The sequence below is a fragment of the Triturus cristatus genome, chromosome 3_1, assembly GCF_964204655.1.
Source record: "Triturus cristatus chromosome 3_1, aTriCri1.1, whole genome shotgun sequence".
NCBI lineage: Eukaryota > Metazoa > Chordata > Amphibia > Caudata > Salamandridae > Triturus > Triturus cristatus.
This window is the reverse complement of record NC_140583.1, coordinates 328,896,176-328,921,983: the sequence shown is the minus strand read 5'-3', so window position 1 is coordinate 328,921,983 and position 25,808 is coordinate 328,896,176. Positions and strand designations below refer to the sequence as shown.

Genomic DNA, 25,808 nt, shown 5'->3' with positions numbered 1-25,808 from the left:
TGGGGTGGTAACTAATTTGCCAAAGGGAAAGGGTCGCCTTAGGACAGGATGTTGACAGCCTTGGAAGGGGGGGGACTTTTCCAAAACCTACAGGCAAAACAGTATATAATCTCTACTATTTAGAGAGCAGCCAGGTAAAGAGTGAAGTTTTTCTGCTAATTACGTGGCCGCCTACCACACAGTGCAGAATCTCTACTGTTTAGCCAGCGGATGGGTAAATAGTGATGTTTTTCTGCTATTTGTACGGCTGCCTGTCGGACAGTGCAAAATCTCTACTATTTAGTCCACAGCCGGGTAAATATTTACATTCCCCTGCTGTTTGTGCAGCTGCCAGTCGAACAGTGCAGAATCTCTACTATTTAATCAGTGGCTGGGAAAATAGTGAAGGTTTTGTGCTATTTTCATGTCCACCAACTGAATAATTCAGAATCTTTACTGTTTAGCTAGTGGCCAAGTAAGTAGTGAAGTAGTGAAGTTTGCACGGGTGCCGACCAAACAGTGTGGACTCTCTAGTATGTAGCCGGCATCTGCATAAATGATGACATTTTTATGCTAGTTGACCTGCTGCCCTAGCAAAACAGTTCAGAATCTCTTCATTATATTTAGCCAGTGAATGTGTAAATATTGAAGTTTTTCTGCGATTTGCATGGCTCCAAGACAATCAGTGTAGAATCTCTACTACTTAGCCAACATACAAGTAAATAGTAAAGTTTTTCTGCTAATTGCACGGTGTCCTCAGAATTATATTATTTATTCTTCGGGAAAGATATATATTCCTCATGGCTTTCTTTCTGTATGTCACAAATATCAAAATGTATTTTTCCCGAATTATCTTCTAGGACTTCATTTTGAATAATATATTGATATTCCAAGGATACACATTCGACCACATCACTTTTATTTTTTTTACAGCCCAAAAATAGTTACAACACAGTGTTGTGCAAATTAATTCCAATCTCACTTTTCATTCTCTCAGTATGAGCGATTCAAATATACAGACTTTTAATACTAATTGATATTCTCGTTAGGTAATTTCACCCAATACAATCGTCAAAGAAAATTACCCTTTCCTTAATGTATTCCTCAAACTCTGCAATAACTGGCTTTACATTCATACATAGGACAAACAATTGCAGTAATGGATAATTGTGGCGTTTCTGGCCTCATAGCAAACTTTTGTAACTTCTTATGTGTTTTTTGGTAGTTTAAGAGGGCCTCAGTTTAAAGTTATACAATCGTGTTTCTAAGGTACAGGTAAGTATGAATGAAACAAACTATAGTGGGAAAATGCCAACTCTTAGATAAGGTTGGTTATGAATAATTTCTCATAATGCCCATGTTTGCCTCACCGCCACACCCGTCGCACCTGAATTTGTGATTTCCGAATTTGAGAAGCTCATGCCATTCTATGGAATTTTGCTTGAAAGTTTTTCTCCCGGCCAGAGAAAATAACTCAATGACTACTTGACAAAACAAGAAATTTGATTTAGAATGATCTCTCCACGCTGGCCCTAAGGAAACACCAAGGTAGAAAGGTTTATGCACATCAAATCAATAATAAGGGTATCTGTATTGCCATAGAAAGGTGCTAAGGCAAGGACTTTGTAATATTTCAGTATCATAGAAACATCCCATCTACAACCAACAAATTCCCCCTCTGTCAATATATTTTGGACAACACATCACATTCTCTTCTCCATTACTATCTTTATACGAAACCCAGGCAAACTAGGAAAAGGGATCATGCATGATCCTGAATAAATAAAGCTAACTTGGAGCTTTTTTCTTTTTCATCCTCTGATTGCTGTCCTGGCAGGGGAAAGGTTTTGTACCAGAATATAAACAGTTGGAAAATTATGTACCGTAAATGTTTGATGAGACTGGGGGACAGAGTGCTCCTATTAGCCGAAGCGCAGGGTTTCCAGTTACATTATTCTATTATCTCTAAGAACATATATATCATGGTCATCAATTATCCTGGCAAACAATTAGTGATAGTCTGTAATGTTCTTCAATCATTGCGCATGGAGTGGTCTGAATAATTTGTATCTCTTTAAATTAAAATCAGAGATTATGTGAGAACATTTTCTTTAACCTCACCAGGCACATATGTATTAAGATGTCGTTCGCTATGGTATCACAGCTTATTCAACATATCCTGCATTGTTATAGAGTTCCGAAATATATTATGTGATTTTAATATGATGAGAGCATATACAAGGCAATTTTCTATAACGTTATTCAAAATGGTGTAACCAAAGCTTCAGCCCTACTTAACTTTGAGGATTAAGGTGGGATCTCTGCAATAATGCCCGGCGTTCGCTGGTTGTTACAGCGTGCATTGCGGCAAGTATGTGTCGTGTGACTTCAGGACTGTTTTCCCAAGAGTGTGTGCAGGCTGCAGAGCAGATCTCTATGTCATTGGCCTTGCCACTTCAATATGAGCGACTGGAGAGAGAGATTCTCTATTTCCAGGAAGACCATATAAATGACAGCGCCACCTGCTGGTGGGTAGGATGGGTTAATACCATTGGGGACCCAAAGGCTGCAGTCAATAGCCATCATATTTGTCAGGGCCTTCCGTATCCCGTTAGCCCGTCTGTAAGATACTTTATTTAGAAGATGGAAAGAGATTGGGGAAACTAGAACCTCATGATCATTGTTAGGTAGCTAGTTGGTGGCATGCTGTAGGTCACCATTGCTAGGGGGCTACCAACCCCAGTGGGTGAGGGAAGGTGCCTGGTGGGAACCTTCTACTCTGTTGAGGGGTGGTTCCTGCCCCCTACCTTGATTCATAGTCAAGTCAATATGATGGCTATTCCTTAGTCAGGGACTCTATGCAAAGCTCATTTCAAGTGCACCCTTGGAGGACTCATGGGGGCTGCACCTCACAGTAACTCACAAGTTTCTATGCTACCTCATTGTTGGCTGTCTACCAAAACTAGATCAGCTGTATGACTCTTGCCATATATACGGCAAATGAGGGAGGACGAACCCGAGCCAATGACTGTATTGTAACATTTATATAGCACTTAGAACCATTAATGATAAGAGAAAGAAACATCTGTAACAATCCTTTATGTACGAGACTAGGCCACAGGGGCCTGTCTGAATGCATTAGTGCTTTATTTTTCCCAAATTCGCTAGTTTTACCTGTATTGTACTCGGTTCTTCTGTAAAGCTGACTTGTAAATACTTCTTAATAATTTTTGAGTGTGACACCAAGCCTGCTGAGTTTGAGTCCTTCATGGAGTCTATGATTTATTTAAATACAGCCATATCCATGTGCAGGGAATAGGTATGCTTTTGAGGTTTTTTGATAATTAATCAGATGGCCACATATACTCTACACCCTAAACCACAGATGTGGCCCACTCCAGATTGGGCTTCCAATACTAGTTTTAGCTAAAAAGAAAAACATTTAACTCCACCTTATGTTTTTCTTGAAAAGCATTTGTCCACCCCCAAACTATGGTAGAAAATACATCTTTTGCTGTACTACTTGAACCCCAAATTGTGTTGCTTCAAAGTTTTAGGTGACAGAAATCAGTAGGATTTCCGAGTATGAGCGTTTTCGACACGTACCACTTCAACCATCTTCGGTTCTTCTGAAACCATCTTCCAACAGGGCTCAGGAACTTTATTATCTTCTTCCCAAGAAATTTTTTCACCAGATCATAGCAGACAAAGAAGACAACTACACAGGTGATGACAACCAGGGCAAGTGCTCGTTGAAAGCTCAGTACACAGGCAGCGATGAAGTAGGCAAGGTAACCTGGAACAGAGGTAAGAAGCAGTAAAATGTGTGAAGATGCTTTGATCCAGCTTGCTTGACTAGGACTCTATTACTGACCAAAAGAAGCAGGTCCTTTATCCAAAAAATATTTCCCTAAAATCCTTTATTTTGAAATACCACTTCTACCCACCTCATAGTGCCTTCACACTAGCACATCCCAGCACATACATTTATATTTTATTACAACTTGTGACTTTTTAATAGCTTGCTCTTCGTCAATGAGTAACACCGGCAACCGTATTTGCTCTAGACTACTAAGTGGAAGGAAAACTGCGTGGAGTTGAGATAAAGGGGAGGTGGATAGGATTCTGATTTGAGACACATGATATTCCTAGCAAAGAGTGCCATTGACATGACGAGCCCCTATGTTCATACTTACAGAACATATATTTCTAAATGTAACCCGCACCACTAATAATTAGTGGAATCATGCGATTAAGCGGCTGTGGTTTTTTTCATAGTTAGAGATTGGACACATTTGCCACATAATGCAAAAAAAGATGTTTCTAGCTCAAACGGTGAAAGAGTTACTAGAAACGCACAGCGACATGTGTTGCCGCGCAGTGGAAGGCCCTTTGCAAAGCTTGACTGGCCACCTTTCTGTTGCTTTTTGCTGTATTTGAGTGTTAAACTAATACTAATAAGGTGCAACCACTGCCCAAACAGTTTTGACAAGTGTAAAAATGACAAAAAAATGAGGCAATACTTTCATAAAATGTGCCAAATTACGCCCTATAATTTGCCTTTTGTTACAGCACAATTTACCCAACCCTACCGCATAATTTAACCCTTCGCTTCATATTATTCCAGTGCCCTGCCTATTTAGCCCTACAGCCAATGATATTTACTTTAATGCTTTGATATCTGAAGCTCTTCACAAATAGCCAGAAATGAATCCCTTTCACAATGGGCACATTATGAGACTACAGCAGCAGTGGAGTAGAGAGATGTATTTACTATGGCAAAGGGAAAGAGAGGAGAAGACAGGAGATTGCTGGGAAACCCTGTCTAAACCGTATTAGGTGGCCCATGGCCTATAATGACCCAATCTGATATCAGTAGAGTGGCTTCTTGTACTAGATGGCTCTTCCGGCCAAATCTTCGAAGTCAGAGGGTAGGGGACTGGACGTAGGATGTGGTGGAATGCCTTGCCTTCGGTCCAGAGCCCCCTGGACAGGACCAAAGGCAGTGCCTGGTGGCCTCTGAACAAGATGACTTGGGCCCAGGTCATGGAAAAAGACCTCACCCTACGACCAGTGACAGACCCTTTGGGTGCATCTGTAGACAGGGGTCAACCTATATCAAAAACAAAACCAAAGGCATTTACTGAAAAAGTTCTGTTACCTGCACAAAGTACACCAAGGAAGATATGCTTGAAAACTTGGGAATGGGCTTCATAGTACGCTGAAGCTTTGTCGTAGGGTACAGCAGCCTGACTGAAATAAAGAGGTAAAAGAAACATAATTCGATTTGATACTCATGAGGATTACAATCCTGCGAACAAGAAAGCAGCATCTAGCTAATTTGGGAACTCAGCAAGGATTATCAAGCGGTGACTAATCCCAAACAGGTACACACGTAAGCAAATATACATCCACCACAACACCAGTGGTGAAGGTATTTATATATTAAAAATGTTTAAACAACACTCTAATTCTATTTGTAGAGAGAAATGATGTTTATTCTTGGTTAGATTGGAAATAACTAAAGTAGGCCTGACTTTCAAAGTGTCTAATTTTGTCTGTCATCTTGTATTGTGACACTTGAGCATTTTATTTCTAGGCAACCTGGAGTTGTAATTTTGTAATATGATGCTCTTTTTCCTCTTTCTCGTGTAAAGAAATGTTTTCTTTCCTTAGTGATTATCTGGGAATGTTGTTTTAATGAATCGCACATTTGAGATACACCTGCAGGGTGCAGATTAGTCCAAGTATCTATTTTGTTATTGTAAGTTTGAAGGACACCGGCAGAAACATTTATTGTAAAATCTTTGAAAACCTATTGAGTATGTAAATATATAACTTTGCTTTACCCAAATGGAAGTTTATAAAAACTGTGTGTATGTGTGTAAAATGTTAGAATTTGTGTGTATTTAGCGCAGTTTAGGAGCGAATAGAGCAGAGTAGGAGATCTTAGAGTGCTCTATCACTTTTGGGCACCCCATGCTGTTTCATCCTCTGGTTTGTAAGACTTGATTTAATTGATTGCCTATTAATCGAAGCATGTGCATTCTGATTATAATTTACTGCTAACCTGATTTGTGCGTTCTGTAAACCACTAACTCTTAATGATCCTTCATGTTGTGATTCTAAAATATTCTCAGCCCTTTTTGAGGAGCCTAATGTGCTTCGCATTTTATTGAATGCATTCATTTGTTCACCAGGCTCAGCTGTGGAAAACAAAAATCCTTTTGGGATTAACACTGCTCCTGGTCCATCAAGAGAAACGCCATTTGTCTGTCTGTTCGCCCGTCTGTCTGTCTGTCTGTCTGTCTATCTATCTATCTATTTATCATGTTTGGCTACTTTAACTGCTCAGAATACAGTGGTATTCGCAAAACATATTACAATTCTCTGTGACATACGGCTTCCGTTATCGTAATGATAGCCGGAAACCACTCTGAAGAGCTTTACCATTTTCATAGCTACTAGCATTAGGCAGCGTGCATGATGAAATTGTGCGTCAAGATTATCTAATTTATGTGGCAAAAAATACAAATTCTATAGCACATTCTCTGGCAGTATTATTTTCATCCATTTCAGATACAAGTAACATTTTTGCAATTTATGGAAATTATTCCACACATTATATAGCAAATAAAATACAACCATAATTAGTTGGAATACACTGAAGCCACCTAATCCACTAAATTCACAGCCCAATACCATTGCTCATTGTATTATCTAACATTTGTTTCTGAAAGATAAAACAAAACCAAAAAAGTCCAATTCCAATCAATGTTCATTGTTACCTGCACTTAGAAGAAAAACGCTTTTTTAAGCAAACTGCCTTAAAATAAACAACCTATATAGAACAATACATAATGGTAAGACGTAAAATTGTCCTCTGTTTCCATATTGGAGGTATAGTGACATTTAAAAAACACTTGGCCATTGGCCTCATGGTTTATGATGTCACTAGAACCAGCAAATGGCACTATTGGACCATATTACATGTATATTTATAACTTACATTCACTTACATATACACTCTTACACATGCATCCGTAAACATAACATATTTATATTCCACAGTAGCCTGGAGAGTAAGCTTTTGGCTTTTGTCTGCAGCAGAACAAAAGCACTGTGGGGGCAAACTGACACATCTGTAGATGCGTCAGTTTCTCTGCACCTGCGTTAAAACCCCTTGGCCCACCATAGATTTGCCGTATTTACAAAACGGTGCAATATGGCGCAAGGATTGACAGATGAGTCAGAAATTCTGACGCATCTGTTGGCGGAAAAGTCACGCTTTGCTTGAGTTGTGTCGCAAGCACAACGCAGCTCCAGCAATTCGTGTTGCGGCCTATTCCCATTACACTTCGTCACTCCTTATGCCTGCTTCACGCAGGCATAAGGTTTTGATGCTGTGGCGTCCTAAAAGTCGCACAGTGAAATCTTGTAGATTTCACTGAGTCACTTTTACAAGGCTTTCCTGCGTGGGAACGCCTACCCTGCATACATTATACCTGACGCAGGTCTAAAGTAACCCAGGGCTTTACAACGGGATGCATCTCCCTAGATGCGTCACGTTGTAAATTTGCAGCTTTTGTTATGCCGCTGTTGCGTCACAAAAGTAACGCAACGGCAGCATAAAAGTGACAGAAGGGGCTTGTAAATCTGCCCCTGCATATTTAATTCAAAAAGTGTTTCCTTCTTCATACTAATGTTTTGCTCCACTCGGCAGCATCACAGGCATCATCCACATGATCACTGACAGAGGGGACACGGCACCCCTCATTCTCTTGGGCCTCTCTACAGCATTTGACACTGACTAACAACCCATACTGTTTAGGAGACTGCACGAGATTGGCATCCAAAGACCAAATAGGGGCCTATGCGTCTATTCAAGGTAAGGGGTACACTCCCAAAATAATCCCTGCTCACCCCCTTGGTAGCTTGGCACGAGCAGACAGGCTTATCTCAGAGGCAGTGTGTGAAGCATTTGTGAACACATACAGTAACCCAGTGACAACAATACAGATGGACACCACACAAGATGTATATTAAAAATAAGTATTCTTTATATAGACTTAACACAAGACCACAAACGACAAAAATCCACAATACTGTACTTAAAATGGTAGAATTAGCTTAGTTCTCTTAAGATGTTAAAATGCGACACTTTGAGTTCAATGTACCTTTGGATGCGTAACGCTATACAACAAAAGTGTTGCAGGGAAGGTCATGCGTCGGTTCCTTACAGGCAGGAACGGTGATACGTCAGTTTCTTGCTGTGTTTCTGTGGCGATGCGGCCCTCAACGCCGTGATGCCATGAAGATCCGGTACAATGCGACAAAGATGGCGTCTTCTTGATGTGACACGATGCGCGCACACCCGACAGCCATGCGGCGACTCAACGATTCTGCAGAGCTGCGACAGGCCCTGCGACACACTTCTCCGGTGATGCGAGATGCTTTGGCGATGCGATGCGATGCGACAGCTGCAGCGGCAACACCATTGTTCAGTGATGCAACGACAGTGGCTGCGGCGGCGACACGCTTCTTCAGTGTTGTGAGACGCTTCTGCGATGCGATGCGACAGCTACAGCGACGACACCCTTCTTCCGTGATGCAACGACAGCGGCTGCTGCGGCGACACGCTTCTGCGATGTTGCGAGACGCTTCTGCGATGCGATGCGACAGCTACTGCGGCGACACCCTTGTTCAGTGATGCGACTACAGCGGCTGCGGAGGAGACACACTTGTTCTTCGTGAGTCGCGCCTTCCAGCTCCTTGCTACACGCAGTCCCTCAGAGAGCCCAACACAACTGCAGGCACTTCCAAAGAACTCTTGGGGAGCTGGTGGTTGAAGTCTGTTGTCCCTGAGACTTCAGCAGGAGGCAAGCTCTTTCTCAAGCCCTTGGAGATCCTTCACAAGTTGAATTAAGTACACACAAAGTTCCTTTCTCCTCTCTTTGGCAGTCAGGCAACCACTGCAGGCCAATCCCTCAAGCTTAGGCATAGTCTCTCCTCAGTCTCTCTGGTTCCTCTCCTCAGCAAAGGTTTCTTCTTGTTTCCCAAAAGTGATCTAAAGTTCTTGGGTTTGGGTCCCAATATTTATACTCAGTTTCTCTTTGTTCTCTGAAGGCAGAGAGGTCTTTGCCTAGTCCAAACCAGTTCAGGTCAGTCCTGGAGCACTTTGTTGACATGACTCCTTCTTTCCTTTCACAGTGTAGGGCAGGGACATCAGACGCACCACAGGAGGTGGAGCCAGCATTGTGAAGGGAAGGCACAGCCCTATTCAGGTCCCAGGTGCAACTCCTCCCACCAATCGACATGCAGATCTTTCTATTCAGCCCTGTGCTGACTCACCCTGTCTCCTGGAATCCCCCAGCCCCTGTCCTTAAACTCCAGACAAGGAATACACAACCTAGCAGAGGCAGGCTTGGATGGAAGAAAATACCTACTTTCTAAAAGTGGAATTTTCAAACACAGAATGTTATAACCAACTTCACTAAAATATGCATTTTATCATTCTGAGTTCAGGCATACTAAACTTGAATGTCTTTCTAGTTCCCTGAGTCAGTTAGGATTATAAGATGTAATAATCAGACTGCCCATTCTGGCCTATGGGGAATAGGTAGCCTTGCAATAGTTTAAAACGAAAATGGCTGTAATTCACTATTAGGACGTGCCACACACACCAGGGCATGTCCTACCTTATACTTACAATGCACCCTGCCCTTGGGACCACCATAGGGGTGTCTGATATGAAGAAAAGGGAAGGTTTAGAGACTGGCAAGTGGGTGCACTTGCCCAGTCAGCATGGCAGTACCAGACTGCACACAGGCTCTGCAATGGAAGAATTCAGAAGAAACCAGTAAATATGTTGCATCTCTTTTTAAGTTTGAAGTTTTATATCTGCCTGACAAAGGGATGTTATATATACATTATTTAATACTGCTCTTCGTGGATTTTTTCAATGGAAGAAGTATTTCCACAGTTCCTGTAATGTGACTATAAAGAAAACCTGAAAATTATTTAAAAGATCTCACCTCTAGGATGACAAAAATAAAAGCGGTGCACCTTTTATTACGTGTATATCTGCAGTCTTCTTTTAATCTGAGTGCAATTCTGTACATGTTTAAAACAAACTATTTTAATCTGGGAGGAAGAAAGCACATTGTTATTACTATTATATTCCTTTGTTTCTAAGCAATATAAAATCATTATTTATTATTATATTATATAACAGTTTGAATAGGACTCTCTTGACCACAAAATAAATGCCTAAATTGCCTGCAATTGCTTACCATGCCACATAATTTTCATAATAATTTTCTTTTCTTTTTATTATAAATTGTCGAATCATTTAGTATTTGGCTTAGATTATTGTAGCAAGCCTGCAATATATTTTGTTACACAAGTGCTGCACAATGTAAGTGGCTCTGAGTATAGCCAGTGGTACTTTGTTAACTGGATTGGAAACGCAAAGTCAGACCTGGTGTAATGGGTATACGGAGTATAATTCCACCTGCTGCTTCCTGTTGTTTGCCATTGGGTCATTCCTGTGTTGCTCTGCATTCCCAGCTCCCTATAGGCTCGGGCTTCCGAGACATCACTTCAGTTGCATGGCAGGCAGCACCGACCAACTACAGCGTAGTTACACTGCTTTGGAACTACTTTACTTATCGTCATGACACCTGGTTCACAGGCCGCCATGCTTATAAGCTTAGTCCGCTTTTATATTTCTCCTTGCCGGAGCCACAGTTTTTTATTCACTGCAGACAGAGTGCAGCCTTGTTCCAGTGGTGCATCATCCTCGGCTACTTGTGCCAGTCCTGTGTAACTAGTGCTGCTTCCTTCCAGGGCAGTTTCACCTTAGAGAAGCCTCTGCCGGTGCTCTATCGCCCAGCCCCTGCAGCCACTGTTTCCTCATGTAGCGCAATCTTGTTCATTGGCTTCATTAGCATAGCCCACTCCATCTGCGTGAGAGAATGTAAATGTCTTAAGGAAAGGGTGCAGTACCACAGGCTGTTACTAGGTGTTCGTAGTAACAGCCTGTGGTACTGCACCCTTTCCTTAAGACATAATATAAGAATTCCATTACTATTTGGCTGAAGGAACGAGCATGAACATTTTTTCCTTTATTAGTGGAATTTGTTTATTTTCTCACAAAGGCTCCAAAAGAATAAAATGCTTGCGCTCGTTTCTTAATCCTCATACTAATGGCATTCCTATAATGTGTCTTAAGGAATGGGTGCAGTAACACAGGCTGTTACTCGGTGCCGCAGGGACACCGAGTAACAGCCTGTGGTACTGCACCCTTTCCGTAAATCCTTATTACCACGAGGCTTAAAGAACATGCGTGAGCATTTCTGTGCATTTTTTTTAGGTTTTTGTAGCCTTTGTGGTAAGAACAGAAATTCCACTTCAAAATTCAAAACTTTCACCTATTTTTTTATTGTAAAGGTTACAAAAGATTAAAATGCTTGCTCTCGTTTCTAAAGCCTCATGGTAATGACATTCCTATAATATGTCTTAAGGAAAGGGTGCAGTACCACAGGCTGTTACTAGGTGTTCCAGGGACATCTAGTGACAGTCTGTGGTACTGCACCCTTTCCTTCATGTGGAATTCCTTTCTTATCATGTATGCTGGTGTTGGCATAATTAAATAATAATAATAATAATAATAATAATTTTAGGATGGCCATCTCCGGTGTAGGTGCTGTATGACTCAAAATAGCACATTAACCCCCCACTTATTGGAGATCGCCACTCTGGAGGTATCCTGAAGAAATGCTAAGACATTGGTTATCTCTTGCCATGTAAGCTTGTACCGATCTGATTTTTTTTTTAGGGTTATTTAAATCTGTAATGTTCCATGATAAAGTTTACCGGCATGTATGCATGTGGTCTTGTAACATTATTTGTGTCACTTTGATGGGGTCTCAGTGATCCTGGTGCCTGTTTTAATGGCCATGTGCTAATGTGTGGAACAACATGTTGAGCTACCAATAAAAGGTGACCATTGCCAACAACAAGTGCATAACACACTTCAGACTCCAATGCCATCTGAGATCCTTACTCACTCCTCCCTACATTGAGATTCCCAACTTCCAGTGCCACGCTCACATTGCTAACCACACTTATCAGTGAACATAGTCTAGATAACTAACTTACATTGAAAGTAAAGCCAACAACTTGTTGTGATACAAACATGTGGGTAAAGAATGCTGCTTTGCCCCTGGGGAAGTTGTACCTATGTGTGTTCAAAGTGTTTTGCCCAGCAAGTGAAGTCAGAGACAGAGCTCAATAAGTGTGCTCATCCTCTTTACCAGGCCAACATAGGTGTTGCATACTGTCCAGTCTCCATACCTTGTCCTGGAGGCCTGAGATATCATTCCACGTCACCTGTTGCATTTTGATCTCTCAGTTCATCTCTATTATTGGGAGCGGAGTTCTGTTGGGTTATCTTGGCTCCCATCCCTGGACACTTTTTTGCAGATTTCAATATGGCTGTTTGGTCCATCAAGATCCTTGGCTTTCCACCAGTCTTAACATGCTTCTTGGCTGGGTACTGCATACTATATCTTATGCCTTTTGACCACAGAAACATTTTGGTCTCAATGCACGTTTGCCCAGCGTCCTTCATTGTCATAGAGAAATCAGGATATATGGTGGTGTCGGAGCCCTGATACTGCAGGGTCCTCCTTTCTCTTGCAGAAGGGAACACACTCAAACCCAATGGCTAGATTACTGGCAGGGATTCCTTCCGTCACCTTTTGAGTATTTGATATTTTTGATATTTTCACAGCCTGTGGTACTGCACCCTTTCCTTAAAACCTGTATAGGAATTTCATTACCATGAGGCTTAAGGAACAAGCGTAAGCATTTCTGTGCATTTTTTAGGCTTTTGTAGCCTTTGTGGTAAGAACAAAAATTCCACTTCAAAAAGGAAAAAAAGCTTGCACTAGTTCCTTAAGCCTCATGGTAATAGCATGTGTCTTAAGGAAAGGCTGTAGTACCACAGGCTGTTACTAGGTGTCCCTAGTAACAGCTTGTGGCACTGCAGCCTTTCCTTAAAACATAATATAGGAATTCCATAACTATGTGGCTCAAGGAACGAGTGTGGGTATTTTTTCCTACATTAGTGGAATTTATTTTTTATTGTAAAGGCTACAAAAGATTAAAACGCTTGTGCTCGTTTCTTAAGCCTCATGGTAATGGAATTCCTATGTTATGTCTTAAGGAAAGGGTAGAGTATCATAGGCCTGTGGTACTGCACCCTTTCCTTTATGTGGAATTTCTTTCTTATTATATATATTGCTGCTGGCATAATTTTCAACAAAACAAACATTAACATTTGCAACACCAATAGCTCACATTTTCACTGATGCGAGACCTATTGCATTGCAAATTTACAGTAAATTATTCCACAGTTATTCCCTCCTTGCTTTGGGTTCCGGGTGTGTTTGTCGACCCATATCATGCTCAATTAATAAGTGCATGGCTGCAGGGTTCAGGGTAGTACACAATGTGGTCCCTGTGATTTTTCTTGTTGGAATGAGATAGGTTTATGCACAGCCCTTCCTTAGACATGCAACCCTTTGACTCTCAACAACAGACTGGTTGCACCTTAGTCCATGCACTCAAAACTGTGCATCTTGGCAGGTGGAGCTCGGGTTTGTTCAATGAATCGACCCAAATCTGGCTATGGAGGCTGTAATTAGGGTATAGAAGGAGGGGCCATGTGTACATCCCACCTGAAGAAGACATCACTTCTCCTACACTCCATGGTCTTGAGCCTTCTAAAAAATGAAATCCAACATCTTTGCAGATCCTCTCCTAGATCTCTGGTTCTGTCAAGCGGGCAGCTAAAAACTAATCATAGTTTTGATGTAGTATATTCTAAGGGGACATGTGCTCATGCTCCATCATCAGAGAACAGACACATTGGAATGGAAGACAAAGACTAAACCTGTGCATTAGAGATCACATGATATTACCAAACCACATGCATAATTTTACAGCAACTAGATGACTATGTTGTATGTTGCCCATGGCCTTTTTTGATGTATGTTCCACGAGTTAGCATAGTGACGTTTAGTCATGCTGTCTGCAATTTGACTGTTTGTTAATATTTGAACACCACTACCTGTGGTATCACCATATGGTGAGAATGTTATCCTTAATCATACCCTTAGCCTTCACATGTGGATGTTTCTGCTCTACTCCAAGTTACATCAACCACATTGTTTGTTCCAGCAAAGTTACCCTAAAGACGGTTGTATGTAAAAATATCGACTATAGAAAGATCATGGCCAAAATATCGGGGAGGAAAATATCAAGAAGGTAATTGCATGAAAATAAGTAAAGACTTACTATTCTTATCTCCATATCTATGTAGCTTGAAGTTATATGTACTGTGAAGGTAAATATAAATATATACATTACACCTCACCTGAAGGAGCTGGACTGGTTCCCCATACATAAATGAGCACAATTCAAACTCCTCATCCACACTTTTGAGACACTAAATAACAATGGCCCAGAATTTCTCAACAATAGCATCTGCTTTCACAAACCTTCCAGACATCTCCCCTTGTCCGGACTCCAACCTGCACACATCACACACACACAGAAGACCATATCTGGTGGTCGAGCCTTCTCCCACATCACTCCTAAAGTGTGGAACAACTTGCTGTTTCACTTCTTGAACTCCAGAAGATATGAAGACCTGGCTTTTTGGGTAGTCCCACTACCCCCTAGGTTTGGATAGACAAACACCTGCTCAGCGCCAGGATACCCTACCAGGTAAAAGTGCACTCTACGAATCTGTATAATATATATATATTTATTCATATATATATATATATATATATATATATATAAATATATATATATATATATATAGTTAAGGTATAGTCTATATACTTCTCAATGTTTTATCCTTTCTATTCTAGAAGCACTTTGTTTCTGTATAATACTAATAAGTATATTGTTTTCTTGTTATTCTTCTTAATTTATGCTAGTCTATTTTGCATACTCAACGCATGCACGTTTGGGCAGTTCTTAATTCATATCCTGTTAATACGATACACAACGTCAATGAACGCCGTAAATTGAAACGAAAAATATGGTATTTTATAGTGGTGTTTCCCTCTTTAATTTGGATAACCTTGGATTATAGACAGTTATCGATTAACTGTCGGGTGAAATGGATAGGATATATTTGTTCAAATCTTGGGAATGTAATGCTAATTGATCAGTAGAGGGTACTGAAGAATCTATGTTATTTTACAATTTTGCAGATTTGATACACTTGTGTTTGGGCGGTTCTAGATATCAGAATTGCAACTTTGGACACTTGTAAAACATTATTCCTTGGATTAGCAATACTAATAAGCTTCGCTTTGATTAAGGTAAGATTTATTTTTGAGAGTGCGGTCGTTCTTGATCAAATCAGACACCATGAAGGACCATTGCCTTATTTTTTAGTATTTTCATTTTTGGTTTCGACAGACTCGGCCTTAAATAGGATCTTTAAGGTACATTTTGAATTTATAATACTTAAGTACAGAGACACATGGGCTTTTTACTCATAATATGCACATCATGGTATCCTTGGGTTTAACTATGACTATCACACGTCACCATAATAAGAATTACTATATATTAAGGAGGTTGTGATTCATTTTATAATTATATTGCTGTATAATTCAGTGAAGTATTTAGAAACATACGTGTTTTGACACTTTCTGTTTGCTGCTAATAAGCCTAATGAGATATTGCTACAACTATCATGCTGATGGAATCACTAAATATTGTTGATATTTTACATTGTCACAAACAGTCCCTTTGAATAGCCCTTTGCACTGGGTGCTAATGTTTGGGGTTTCTAAATTTCATGTAAATTGAACTGTTTTCAATATTACAACATAGAATTTTGTGTCACTTCCAGCCTTCAGAATGTCGTAGGTCTATTGCCGTTAACGACGAAACGCATTGGCACAAGGAATTGGAAGATCTGTGGAAATTAAAGAAGAAGAATAACAAGAAAACAATATACTTATTTGTATTATTTTTTGATGAATGTTCCACTTTCACTATTACGAGTGCTCCGAAAAACTGTGAATGCTTTAATCAATCTTTTGATTGAATTTTGGAGAGGCTAGGGTGCTTTCTCTCCTCTTTCTGGATGCACCGTATTATTTCAATAGAAATTAGTGTGAATACTATATGAGCGCTTTTTATACCCTTCACACCCTAACCACTTTGTTTCTGTAATCAGCATACACGTGTAATACTCCTTCACATCAAAGAATCACCCCATTCTCTAACTGTTTCAGAATTCTCAGAAAAGGCATTTATAGATGTATTTAAGACTACAGAGTCGGCTGCTCCTCTGCATGATTGGTGTGTAAAAATCTGCCATCCAGCATTTTCAAATCTCCCCAATGTATTTTTCTATGTAAACAAGCATTGACATAGCCAATTGGTCTGGCTTTAATTTGTGAAAGTATACAAATGGCATTTGGGCATGCAACTCTTGGCATATTAAAGCCTATTTGCTTTATCAATGCTTGTTAATCACCGGAGCACTCATCGGGTAAAATGTGAGATCTGATTAAATCATTAAAAAATCATCTAATAAAGTCTGTTGTAATGCGGACAGAAAAAGATTCCTTAAAGTTTACTATACATAAATGACAAAGAATTTAGAGTGTGACAATTTAGCTTTGAAACGAATGCAGAACTGGACTGACCAATCTAATTTGAGAGGGGTTTGAGATGTCTATGTGGTGTATTGTGTGAAAACCAAGATATAGTCCTCATTATGACTATAGAAAGGTGCAGAATTACAGACGGTGATTATCCGATAGGAAGGATTTTATGGGAATAGTTTAGGTACTGAACCTGTCCTAGACTGAAGGGGTCACAGGCTGTACCAGTAATAATATGGTAGTACATAAATAAAGAGCAGGGTTTAGAAGGTCAATGTTTTTAAAATTTCAACCAGATACAATCTAATTACTCTCAGCTTCCTTTTCATAGATTTCAACTCACTGAATAGGACAGATTTTCTTCCATCATCAAAACAGCAAATGGCCAAATATTAAACACAACACAGGGCCCTGCTTCATAATAAATATTTTGATTTTCACAAGACATCCTTAAGGCTTCTGACTCTGATGCGATAGTACAAAGTTTGCATGAGATGGGCAGTTTCCTGGTACGTCTCACTGTCAGTCCAGTGGGTTCTATGCCAATCACACCCCTTTTGATTGTTTTGAGAATGCTTAGCCATTCTGCTGAGCTGATGGGTGGCAGCAAGCTGACCCTCTGAAAACTTTACTGAAATTATTATCAGCTGTAACTCATGGATTGATTACATCTTTGCTATTCCATAAAGCAGGTACAAAGTACACTCTTTCACAACACAGCAGCCTTTAGAAGTAGTCTAGCTTAATCCTCATTCCTGTATATGTATAGAGGCAAATTGAAATGTTATTAATTGCCTTTCAAACCAGGAGGGCTAGAAGGCACACCAGGGTCGAGTGTGAGGAGATCTTGGCACCTGTGCACCACTCTACTGTTAACAAGCCTCCACCCGACTGATCACACTCACAGGGCCAGGCAGTGCCCAAGAGGATTGCCATCTTCAGACCAGCTAGTCTTCATCATAATAACAAGAAAACAATGGTTCCTGTGGAATAGTATATATATATGTATCAAAATATACTGGTGCGCAATCGCGGCAGAAGGGTAGCAGCATCGACCAACTACAGTAGACGTACACTGCAGGGCGATATCTTTTGATGTAGGGACTACTTTGTTGTTTTGTAGGTCTTGCATAGGGATCACCGAGAGCCGCGTGGACATCTGCTGCCCCGAGTGTGCTGAGCGCCTGCAGTCCCCACGACGTCCGAACCGCAGCCCCCAGTTCCTCTCTTACTGCCCTATCCGCACTGTCCCCCTCCCGCTGTCCATGCTCTCTTGCCCCTCTCTCCCCTGCATCCGTGTTCAACCCCACCCACAGCATCTGGAGGATCGCCATAGAGAGAGCAGGCGGTTTACGCTGCCTCCGGGATGCCGAGTGTTTGTTGCGTGACATCGGCACTTCCGGGACGTAGATGAAAGTGAAACACAGGCTGTAGCGTTGTGTAACCCTGCAGGACTCGGGTGGTGGCAGCGCCCGCCCTGTCACTGCACGATGTACAGAGTGCAAGGTACCCTGTCTTTGCGGGAGTAGCAAATGAGGTATGCGTTCTGGTGAAGTTTCTTGAGCATGGGGTCACTGGAAGGCCTCCTTCTTTGCTAAATAAAAACATTTAGATAATGTCAGCGCGCCTCCTAAAAACTAAGCATACACTTGTGTTAGGTACGCCTAGAGGCTGTGGTCCCACATGTAGTGTACAGTTTTTTTCTTGTGTTTTGACTGCAAAATCTGAAGTATGTGGAACCCTGCCGTGGATGACAAACTTGCTTTCTTAGTATCTACGACGCTCCGGCTCTTATGTCGTTGTCCGTTGTCTATGTCTGTGTGTGTCTGACAGCCTGGAAATGTCTGCCAGCAGGGACCCTATACCAAAGTGGAGAAAGCACCGAGGGCTGAGAGCAGGGAGGTCGTGAGACATGTTAAAGTGGGATAGACTTCAGCTGCAGTTCTTTTTTTGCGAAAGCCGGCAATAGTTTGCCTTCTCTTTCCATGCTTGCCACAATCAAAATAGTGATAGGAGACAAGTACTCCCATCCTGAGGGTGCCTTGTGACGTTCCAAGAATAATAATAATAATAATAATAATCCACATTTGTAAAGCGCGAACAATCACCCGTAAGGGTCTCTAGGCGCTGGGGGCCGTCGGGAAGATTAAGCAAACTATTGCCCAGAGTCACATGGTGCTGGGCTAATCTGCCGCCGGTGATCGAACCGTGATCCCCAGATTCTGGAGTCAGTTGCCCTGGCCGCTGCACCACACAAAGAAGTGAAAGTGTCAGTCTGGCATATTTCCCGTCAGGGTGGCATCAATAACATAGGCGGGATAAGGAGGGCTGTGAAACAGTAAGCAACCTAGTGACGACAAAGGAAATGGGAGTATGGTATTTTAGAGCATCTTTTCCACCACAAAATACGTGAGCGCTATTGTGCATTTTGCAGCGCAACATTACTAATGTTTGCTAGAGATCTTACATGCCTACATGAAATGAAACGTGTGCTACATTCCCACACTTCCACTTTTGGCAGTCACTAAGAGCATTGTCTTTTGACAGCTGCAAAATGCATGCAATTAAAAAGAAAAATGCCTCCGCGTTGAAACACTAAATAGGCATTTCACCTTGTAGAATCGAACTTCTATAACTGTCACGCTCTTGCTCACCTGTATTAATACTGTTCTTTAGGAAGAACTTTATAAACATAAGTGCCTTAAAAGGATAGCTAAAGGTGTGGAATAAGTGCCTTGCTACATTAGTCTGAGGTACCCTATGATCTGACGCTGTTTTCTGTTGTCATTCCTACTAGGGATGCTAAACGTGTCTGTTTTCCACATTTGGTTTGGGGGTGGCATGGTGATTAATCATTTTTCCTGGTGCACTGCTAGTCATGGCGGAAGTGCGTGACAGTGGCCACCTGTGTCCTTAACCCCTCCTACTATACAGACACTCTTGCCTTTCAAGTGCCAGTTCCAGGCAAAACACTATTCTTCCTAAAGTATGTTGCTCCTGTATTAGACCCCACCAGGCCTTCTAAGTAGCACCCAAAAGGTCATCTGGTTGTCCGTACCCACCCCTGTCCTAGGAATCAGTGGGGAAAATAGACATCAACGTAAAAATAATAATAAATGCGTGGAAGCATGGATGACATTCATTCAAGTTTATTAGTAAAGTGCATGCTCAATTAAGTTTGAGTGTGTCTTTATGAACAATTTCAAGATCAGCATTACACTCCAGCTGGGGGCGCGTGACTGCAGATCATGTTGGTATACAATACAGGGCATGCAACTATAAGAAAAACAATCTCACCCCTCCCACGCGTACTGCTGCTCTCCCCCCACAGTCTCCCAGTGTGAAAATGACAATGTTTTTTACCTTCGTGTTTCTATTAGCAGTTAATTAATCATATTTGCGTAGTGCTATTGCCATTGGTATAAAAAAGTTAAAGTAAAAACATTGTCTTTTTCAACGCCAACCGCTCTAACTTTAACAGATGCGAGACCTTTTGCATTGAAAATGCTTGTTTACGACAGACCCCGCTATTGTCTACTGTAGTAACTTTGTGCTCATTTAGCCCCATTCCCTTGGCTGATATAGCCATAACAGGCCAGCATTTCCGTGTATGACCTTCTAGCTTGCAACTAAGGAAAACGGTCTCCCTCCCCCGAGACCTCGTCATGAACGTCATGAGAATCTGTCCCTTCCTCCAGGGCCTCTTGCGAGTTCATTCGCTGCTCGAGTCATTCAGCAGACACCTTGAGCTGCGGCAGCATCACAGTGCCCGCCCCGCAGTGCTTGGCATCTTGAGACGAGACACCCTATGTAACACCAGCTTATATGCACTTCTCTTCTGCAGCTTTGTTTTTCTGCCCGAGGAAAGAGATGTCTTTGCTTCATTGAAGTACAGTAGGAGAGATATTTTGCCTACGTAATGCCACTTGAGCGGTAAAAAATACTGCTCTTGCGCTTTCATTACCTACTGTAATCATTCTCTCTCCCTACACCACCCCTTCTTTCCTCATTAGTCCCTGCCCTTCTCTTCCCCTCCTCTCTCTCCTTCATTACGCACACCTCGCCCCTCCATCTCCGTGCCCTCCAGGCCCACACATTGCAGCCATCCTTTCAAACTACTTCAGCCAAAGACAAATTATGCAACATTACACCGGCGCAGGTCAATTGAGAACAGCAATTTACTACTGCCCACTACACATGCAATACTATTTATTTGTTTACATTGTAGTTGTAGCATTAGACCGCAGGAACTATTTTCACTCTAATATTCCATGCAAGAGTCGTCACAAGATGCACTACACCCGTAGATCTCTAATGCTGACCCATGGTGCTATGTTGCCATGTTGTCTAGTTTTGTGTACTGTGGTACTGTTATCTAGTGTGATGGCATTGTATCTGCTCGGGTGTCATGATGTTCAGCACAGCACGAGAGCAGTTGGACACTTGGTTGGCTAAAAGCCTTTTTTTTCCATCTCAGTCCCAGCGCCAGGATACCCGTAGGGTGACAGTTGCGCTCTATAAGAACACGATACATACATACATACAGTCTTCTTTCCATTTAGGCAGTTCACATCCAGGTATGAACAATTCGGAAAAAAGACAGACTGAGCAGACTTTTCCCATGGTTCCCATGTTTTTCCCATGTTTTTCCCATGGTTGCATTAGTGTGGCATGAACACAGCTGGCTGCACTAAACGTGCAACCACAGCCAGGAGGAGATCACACCGTCCAAGACACTGTTAACCAGAGGAGAGGCTCTGCTGTGGTGTGTGGTTTTATCCTGTCCATGTAAAGCAACACAGCCGAACACCAACCCTCCGGTGTTGGTTCCAGTCTCCATTCCTCAGTTATTACCATGCTGTCTCTGCTGTGAAAAACTATTCAAGTGCAGAGCCAGGTGGTGTGATATTATCTACACTAACTAGTATTTAACCAGGACCTCAGGCAGTCAGCCTGACAAGCCATCAATCCAGAAATAAAGAAGCACTGACAAAGTCAATAGGTATGACTTTAATGCACAACACATGTAAACACAAACATTCACAAAGCTTACTTACCTGCGTTGCTTGCAGAAATGCTATTTCTCACAATAAAGCAAGCCCTCCTGACTTTGCAAGTGCTCTGGAAAAGTATTGTACAAAAATAATTATTTTGTGAATTGAATACATGTAAAATGATAATAATTTATTACGAAAAACAGTGTGATGTTTGAGTGTCCTTTTCATATTTAAAATAAACCCTCCTGCAGTCCAGTAGAAGCACAACCTGGTAGAGGAATGATACACCAATAATCTAATAGCATAAAGTGAACGAGTTAATCCTCTGGGCTGAGCCAAAGTCCATTCTATGTACATGTTAAAGTATTGGTAACGGTAGATCAGCAGACAGCTGTACTGTCAAAGTAGGTCTAAAAACAGTGCTCATTATTTGTTTCCTGGTACTGGAAGACAAAGAATCATTAGCACATAGCATAACCTTAAAATATTGTACATATACAGATTCCGTTCTATATTTCATATTAGCTAAAGTTATGTATTAAGAAGTGTGCCTTGGCTGTCTATGTTCACACTTCAGGCCAAAATTAAATAAAGTTAGTGCTTGTTAACCACCCATCTGCCTTCTATTCTGTGCACCGCTACTTTTCTTTAGTATTTGTTCAAAATGTTGTCTGCTGAATAAATAACCTAAATGAGTGAGAAGCTACCATAGTCACGTAGATTCGATAACTCATGCTTAAGTGGATTACTGTATCCATCATTTAGAGTAGTATAGTATAGTAAATGATAGTATAGTATAGTAAATGATGGACACAATATTCCACTTAAGCATGAGTTATCGCACATACGTGACTATGGTAGCTCTCAGAAGTAAACCATCTATGTAATACAACTATTGGTTTGCCTTTGTATGAAATGCACCCTTAACACATGACCATTGTGTTTGCCTGTGCATGAAATGCACCCTTAACGCATGTGATGGAGCTTAGATTTCACCTATAAAATGTATGCATTATTATATGACAAAAAGCTGCAGACATGTTTTAAAATGGCACGCAGATTGTGGTGCAAGCATGATCAAAACATAGGGTCTGATCATAATGCTTCAGTTTGGAGGTGCTTTCATGTGAAAACATGCTTAATTAGTTGAACAGCCATGCTTATATGTGATTAATCCATATGTAATCTCACTATAGAATATGGCTTACAAGTGGGAGGAGTGCCTCCTTTTTGCCTTGCTTTTTGCCTCTCTCCAGGCCCAGTTTCTGTGCTGGACACAGAGACAGGGAGGGGCTGCATTCTGTGGGGGCTATGGTGCAGCTTGAGACAGAGACACAGACTAGCACAGCGAAGCAGAGGCAGAGGGAAAGAGTTGAAAGGATCAGAACAGATTTAGATTTTAGGTGCTAAACTGCATTTATTTCTCTTTATGGGATATTTTTGCCATTATTAATTATTGATTAACCTTGTAAGACTTACTCTTTTTTTTAGAAACTCTTTAAGAGTTTTGACTGACAATTTGCGCCACATTTCCCTTCCTGTATGTGATGCTTATATGCAGACTGTAATATGTTCTGTATTGATGCTATTTTTCAATTCTGTAACCTGATTGATATTTGACTAATTAATAAAGAGTCACAGAACCTTATCTTTTGACTTAAAATAAAACCCTTTAAAATAACTCACCACTCTCATTATTGCCTCTAATATTGTTTGCATTTACTTTTCATATATATGTAAAGTCTCCTGATTGGTGAAACACGGTCATCAAAAAAACCATAATTTTTCACCCTTTACAGAGGTAAACCATAGGTAATGTGGTTTTGAATAGGGAAATTACCAGATAATTACCGCTGGATCACATGACCATTGGGGTGTATGAGAATCTTGTGATGCTGTCACACACTGTTGGACTTGGCCCTTCTGGCAGGTTCACCCCTGAACTTTTTTGCTTTTTATTGGTGACTTGGTGTGGTGATTTTTAGTTTCTGCGCACATTCCCTGTGTCCCAGGATAAGGTGCGTGCGCACTCTGAGTGCATGTGGTGAGATAGGCCTGCCCTCCCATAGGAATGCATGGGGAATGTATTTGTCCCTAGTAGTTCCTGATGCGTGGGGTGTGCAGGCCCGAGTTTGGTATGTGCGGACTCGTGTGATTGAATGCTGCGCGGTGATGTGTGCGGCGTGCATGTACCTAGTATGGAAGTGCCACTTCTAGAAGTGGGCACTTCGGTGTGCAGTGTAAAATGTGTGCCTTGTCGCGTGATTGGCTGGTTGAGGTCATGTGACGGGCTAGGGATTCACCAGAGTCAGGATGAGTCACCCAGTGGTGAATGGGGAGATCAGCAGCTAGATGGGTGGGAGGAGTACACCTGGGTCCTGAATAGGGCAGGGTTTTCCCCACACAATGCTGGCTCCGCCCCCTGTGGTGCGACTGACGACCCTAGCCCTGCCAGTGAATAGAGTGAGGGGCTGAGCACATCAAGGGTGCTCCCCAACCAGCTGCGACTGGTTTTCCCTCTCACCCTGAACCCAGAACAAAGGGTTTTTACTGTATAAAAATGGGGCTGTGTCCCCACAGAAACTGTTCTCTTCCAGGATCCTGAGGGGGGCTTCTGCTGCTGGAGGCCAGGAGGAACCGCCACTTGGGACTGCCTTCCTGCCCTGGAGGGCCCAGTGAGCTGGCCCCTGGCCCAGCCTTGTCCCCCTGCCTACCTTCCTAAGAACTTTGCTGGGCTTTGTGCTTTCTGGCATCCCTAAGCGCCTGGAAGCGCTTTTATTTTTCCTTTTGCGCTCAGGGGCGCTTTATTTCTGGAAGCCGGTGCCCACCCGGCGTTTGCCCCGTCTTTGCCGATTCCGAAGTCCTCTGGCAGGTGCCCACCCTGCCAGGGACATTGCTGTGCGTGGTGGCGGGTGCCTACCCCGCTTATTTGTTTATTTTTCGGCGGGAGCCCACCCCACCGTACATCTGCCCAGGCGGCAGCCTACCCCGCTTTTTTAATTATTTGGGTCGCGGGTGCCTACCCCGCTTTGTTAGGGAAGTGATATCCCTAGCGGGTGCCCACCCCGCCAGGGACCTGGCCGCTGTCAAGTGGATTATCGGGTGCCCACCCCGTTTATGCGGTAATCTTCACGGGAGCCTACCCCGTATTTGAAGCGGGCGCCGGGGACCTTGGTCCGCCGCGCTGCCCACGACGACCCGGAAGGGAATCACTGCAGCCTTAAGTGTGGGCGGGGCGAGGCCCGGAAGAGCAACGCCGCGTCCTCTGCCCAGGCGGGAGCCCACCCCGCACTGGGACGTGCTGTCCTCTGGTCCGGAGCCCGGGTGAAGACCACCGATACCCGCGAGAGAGGAGTCCCGCCTCTGCCATCCCCACAGCCGGTGAGTGTGAGAGGCAGAGCGGCCCCGCCTGGCAGCGGGCCGCTCCGAGAAGGCTCCAACGTCGGGGGCCGTGTTGTCTCCCGAGCCCCGTGAGGCTCCAAGGTAGAGGGGGCATTTCTTTGGGGGCCAGAGCGCGAGTGCGCTCCATCGCTGGGGGCATGATTATTTTGTAGAGTCCAGAGGGACTCCCACGCCGGCCAGCATTATTTGTTTAGGGGCCAGAGGGACTCCCACGGGCCTTGTGTGTCTTCGAGCCCTGACAGGCTCCATCGCTGGGGGCATAGTTACTTTAGACCTTGCAGGCTCCCACGTAAAGGGGGCATTGTTTTCGCAGAGCCCAGTGAGGCTCCAAAGTGTAACATTTGTTCTAAAGGCACCGTGGTGCCCAGGCTCATTTCTCCAGCTGCCCAGCACTTAGTGGGCAGCTGCAACGTTTAGGTTGTGGCCTTTACGCTTTTGGCTTGCGCAGCTGGCACAGCCTTACTGGACACAGGGCGTCCTAGCCCCGACAAGGCCAGTTGGCCTAGGGACTGCCACAGATAGTGGCTAATGTGAGTTTTTGCGCCATTGTTCCTTTCCTGCACCTCTGAATGGGTTTATGCGTCATGTGCTTTGCTTTACACCTCTGAATGTATTTTATGCATCCTGTGTTTATGTGCTTAGACCCCTACAGGTAGAGTGATACTTAGGTGGTTGTTTTTCTCCTCGTACAGGTGGTGCTGGTGAGGTCCTGATTCCCTGCGCA

The 25,808-nt window shown here is 42.6% G+C and overlaps 1 protein-coding gene across 1 annotated transcript in view; it reads right to left on the bottom strand.

The window, feature by feature from the left end:
* The window catches only part of LOC146860199 (sodium/nucleoside cotransporter 2-like), a 347,088-nt gene that overhangs the window by 218,284 nt on the left and 102,996 nt on the right, over positions 1-25,808 (bottom strand). Inside the window, exons 4-5 of the mRNA XM_085644040.1 lie at positions 5,141-5,232; positions 3,586-3,775 (exon numbers count right to left, since the gene is read on the bottom strand). Coding sequence (XP_085500166.1) covers positions 3,586-3,775; positions 5,141-5,232 — 282 coding nt within the window. The remainder of the gene's footprint in view (positions 1-3,585; positions 3,776-5,140; positions 5,233-25,808) is intronic.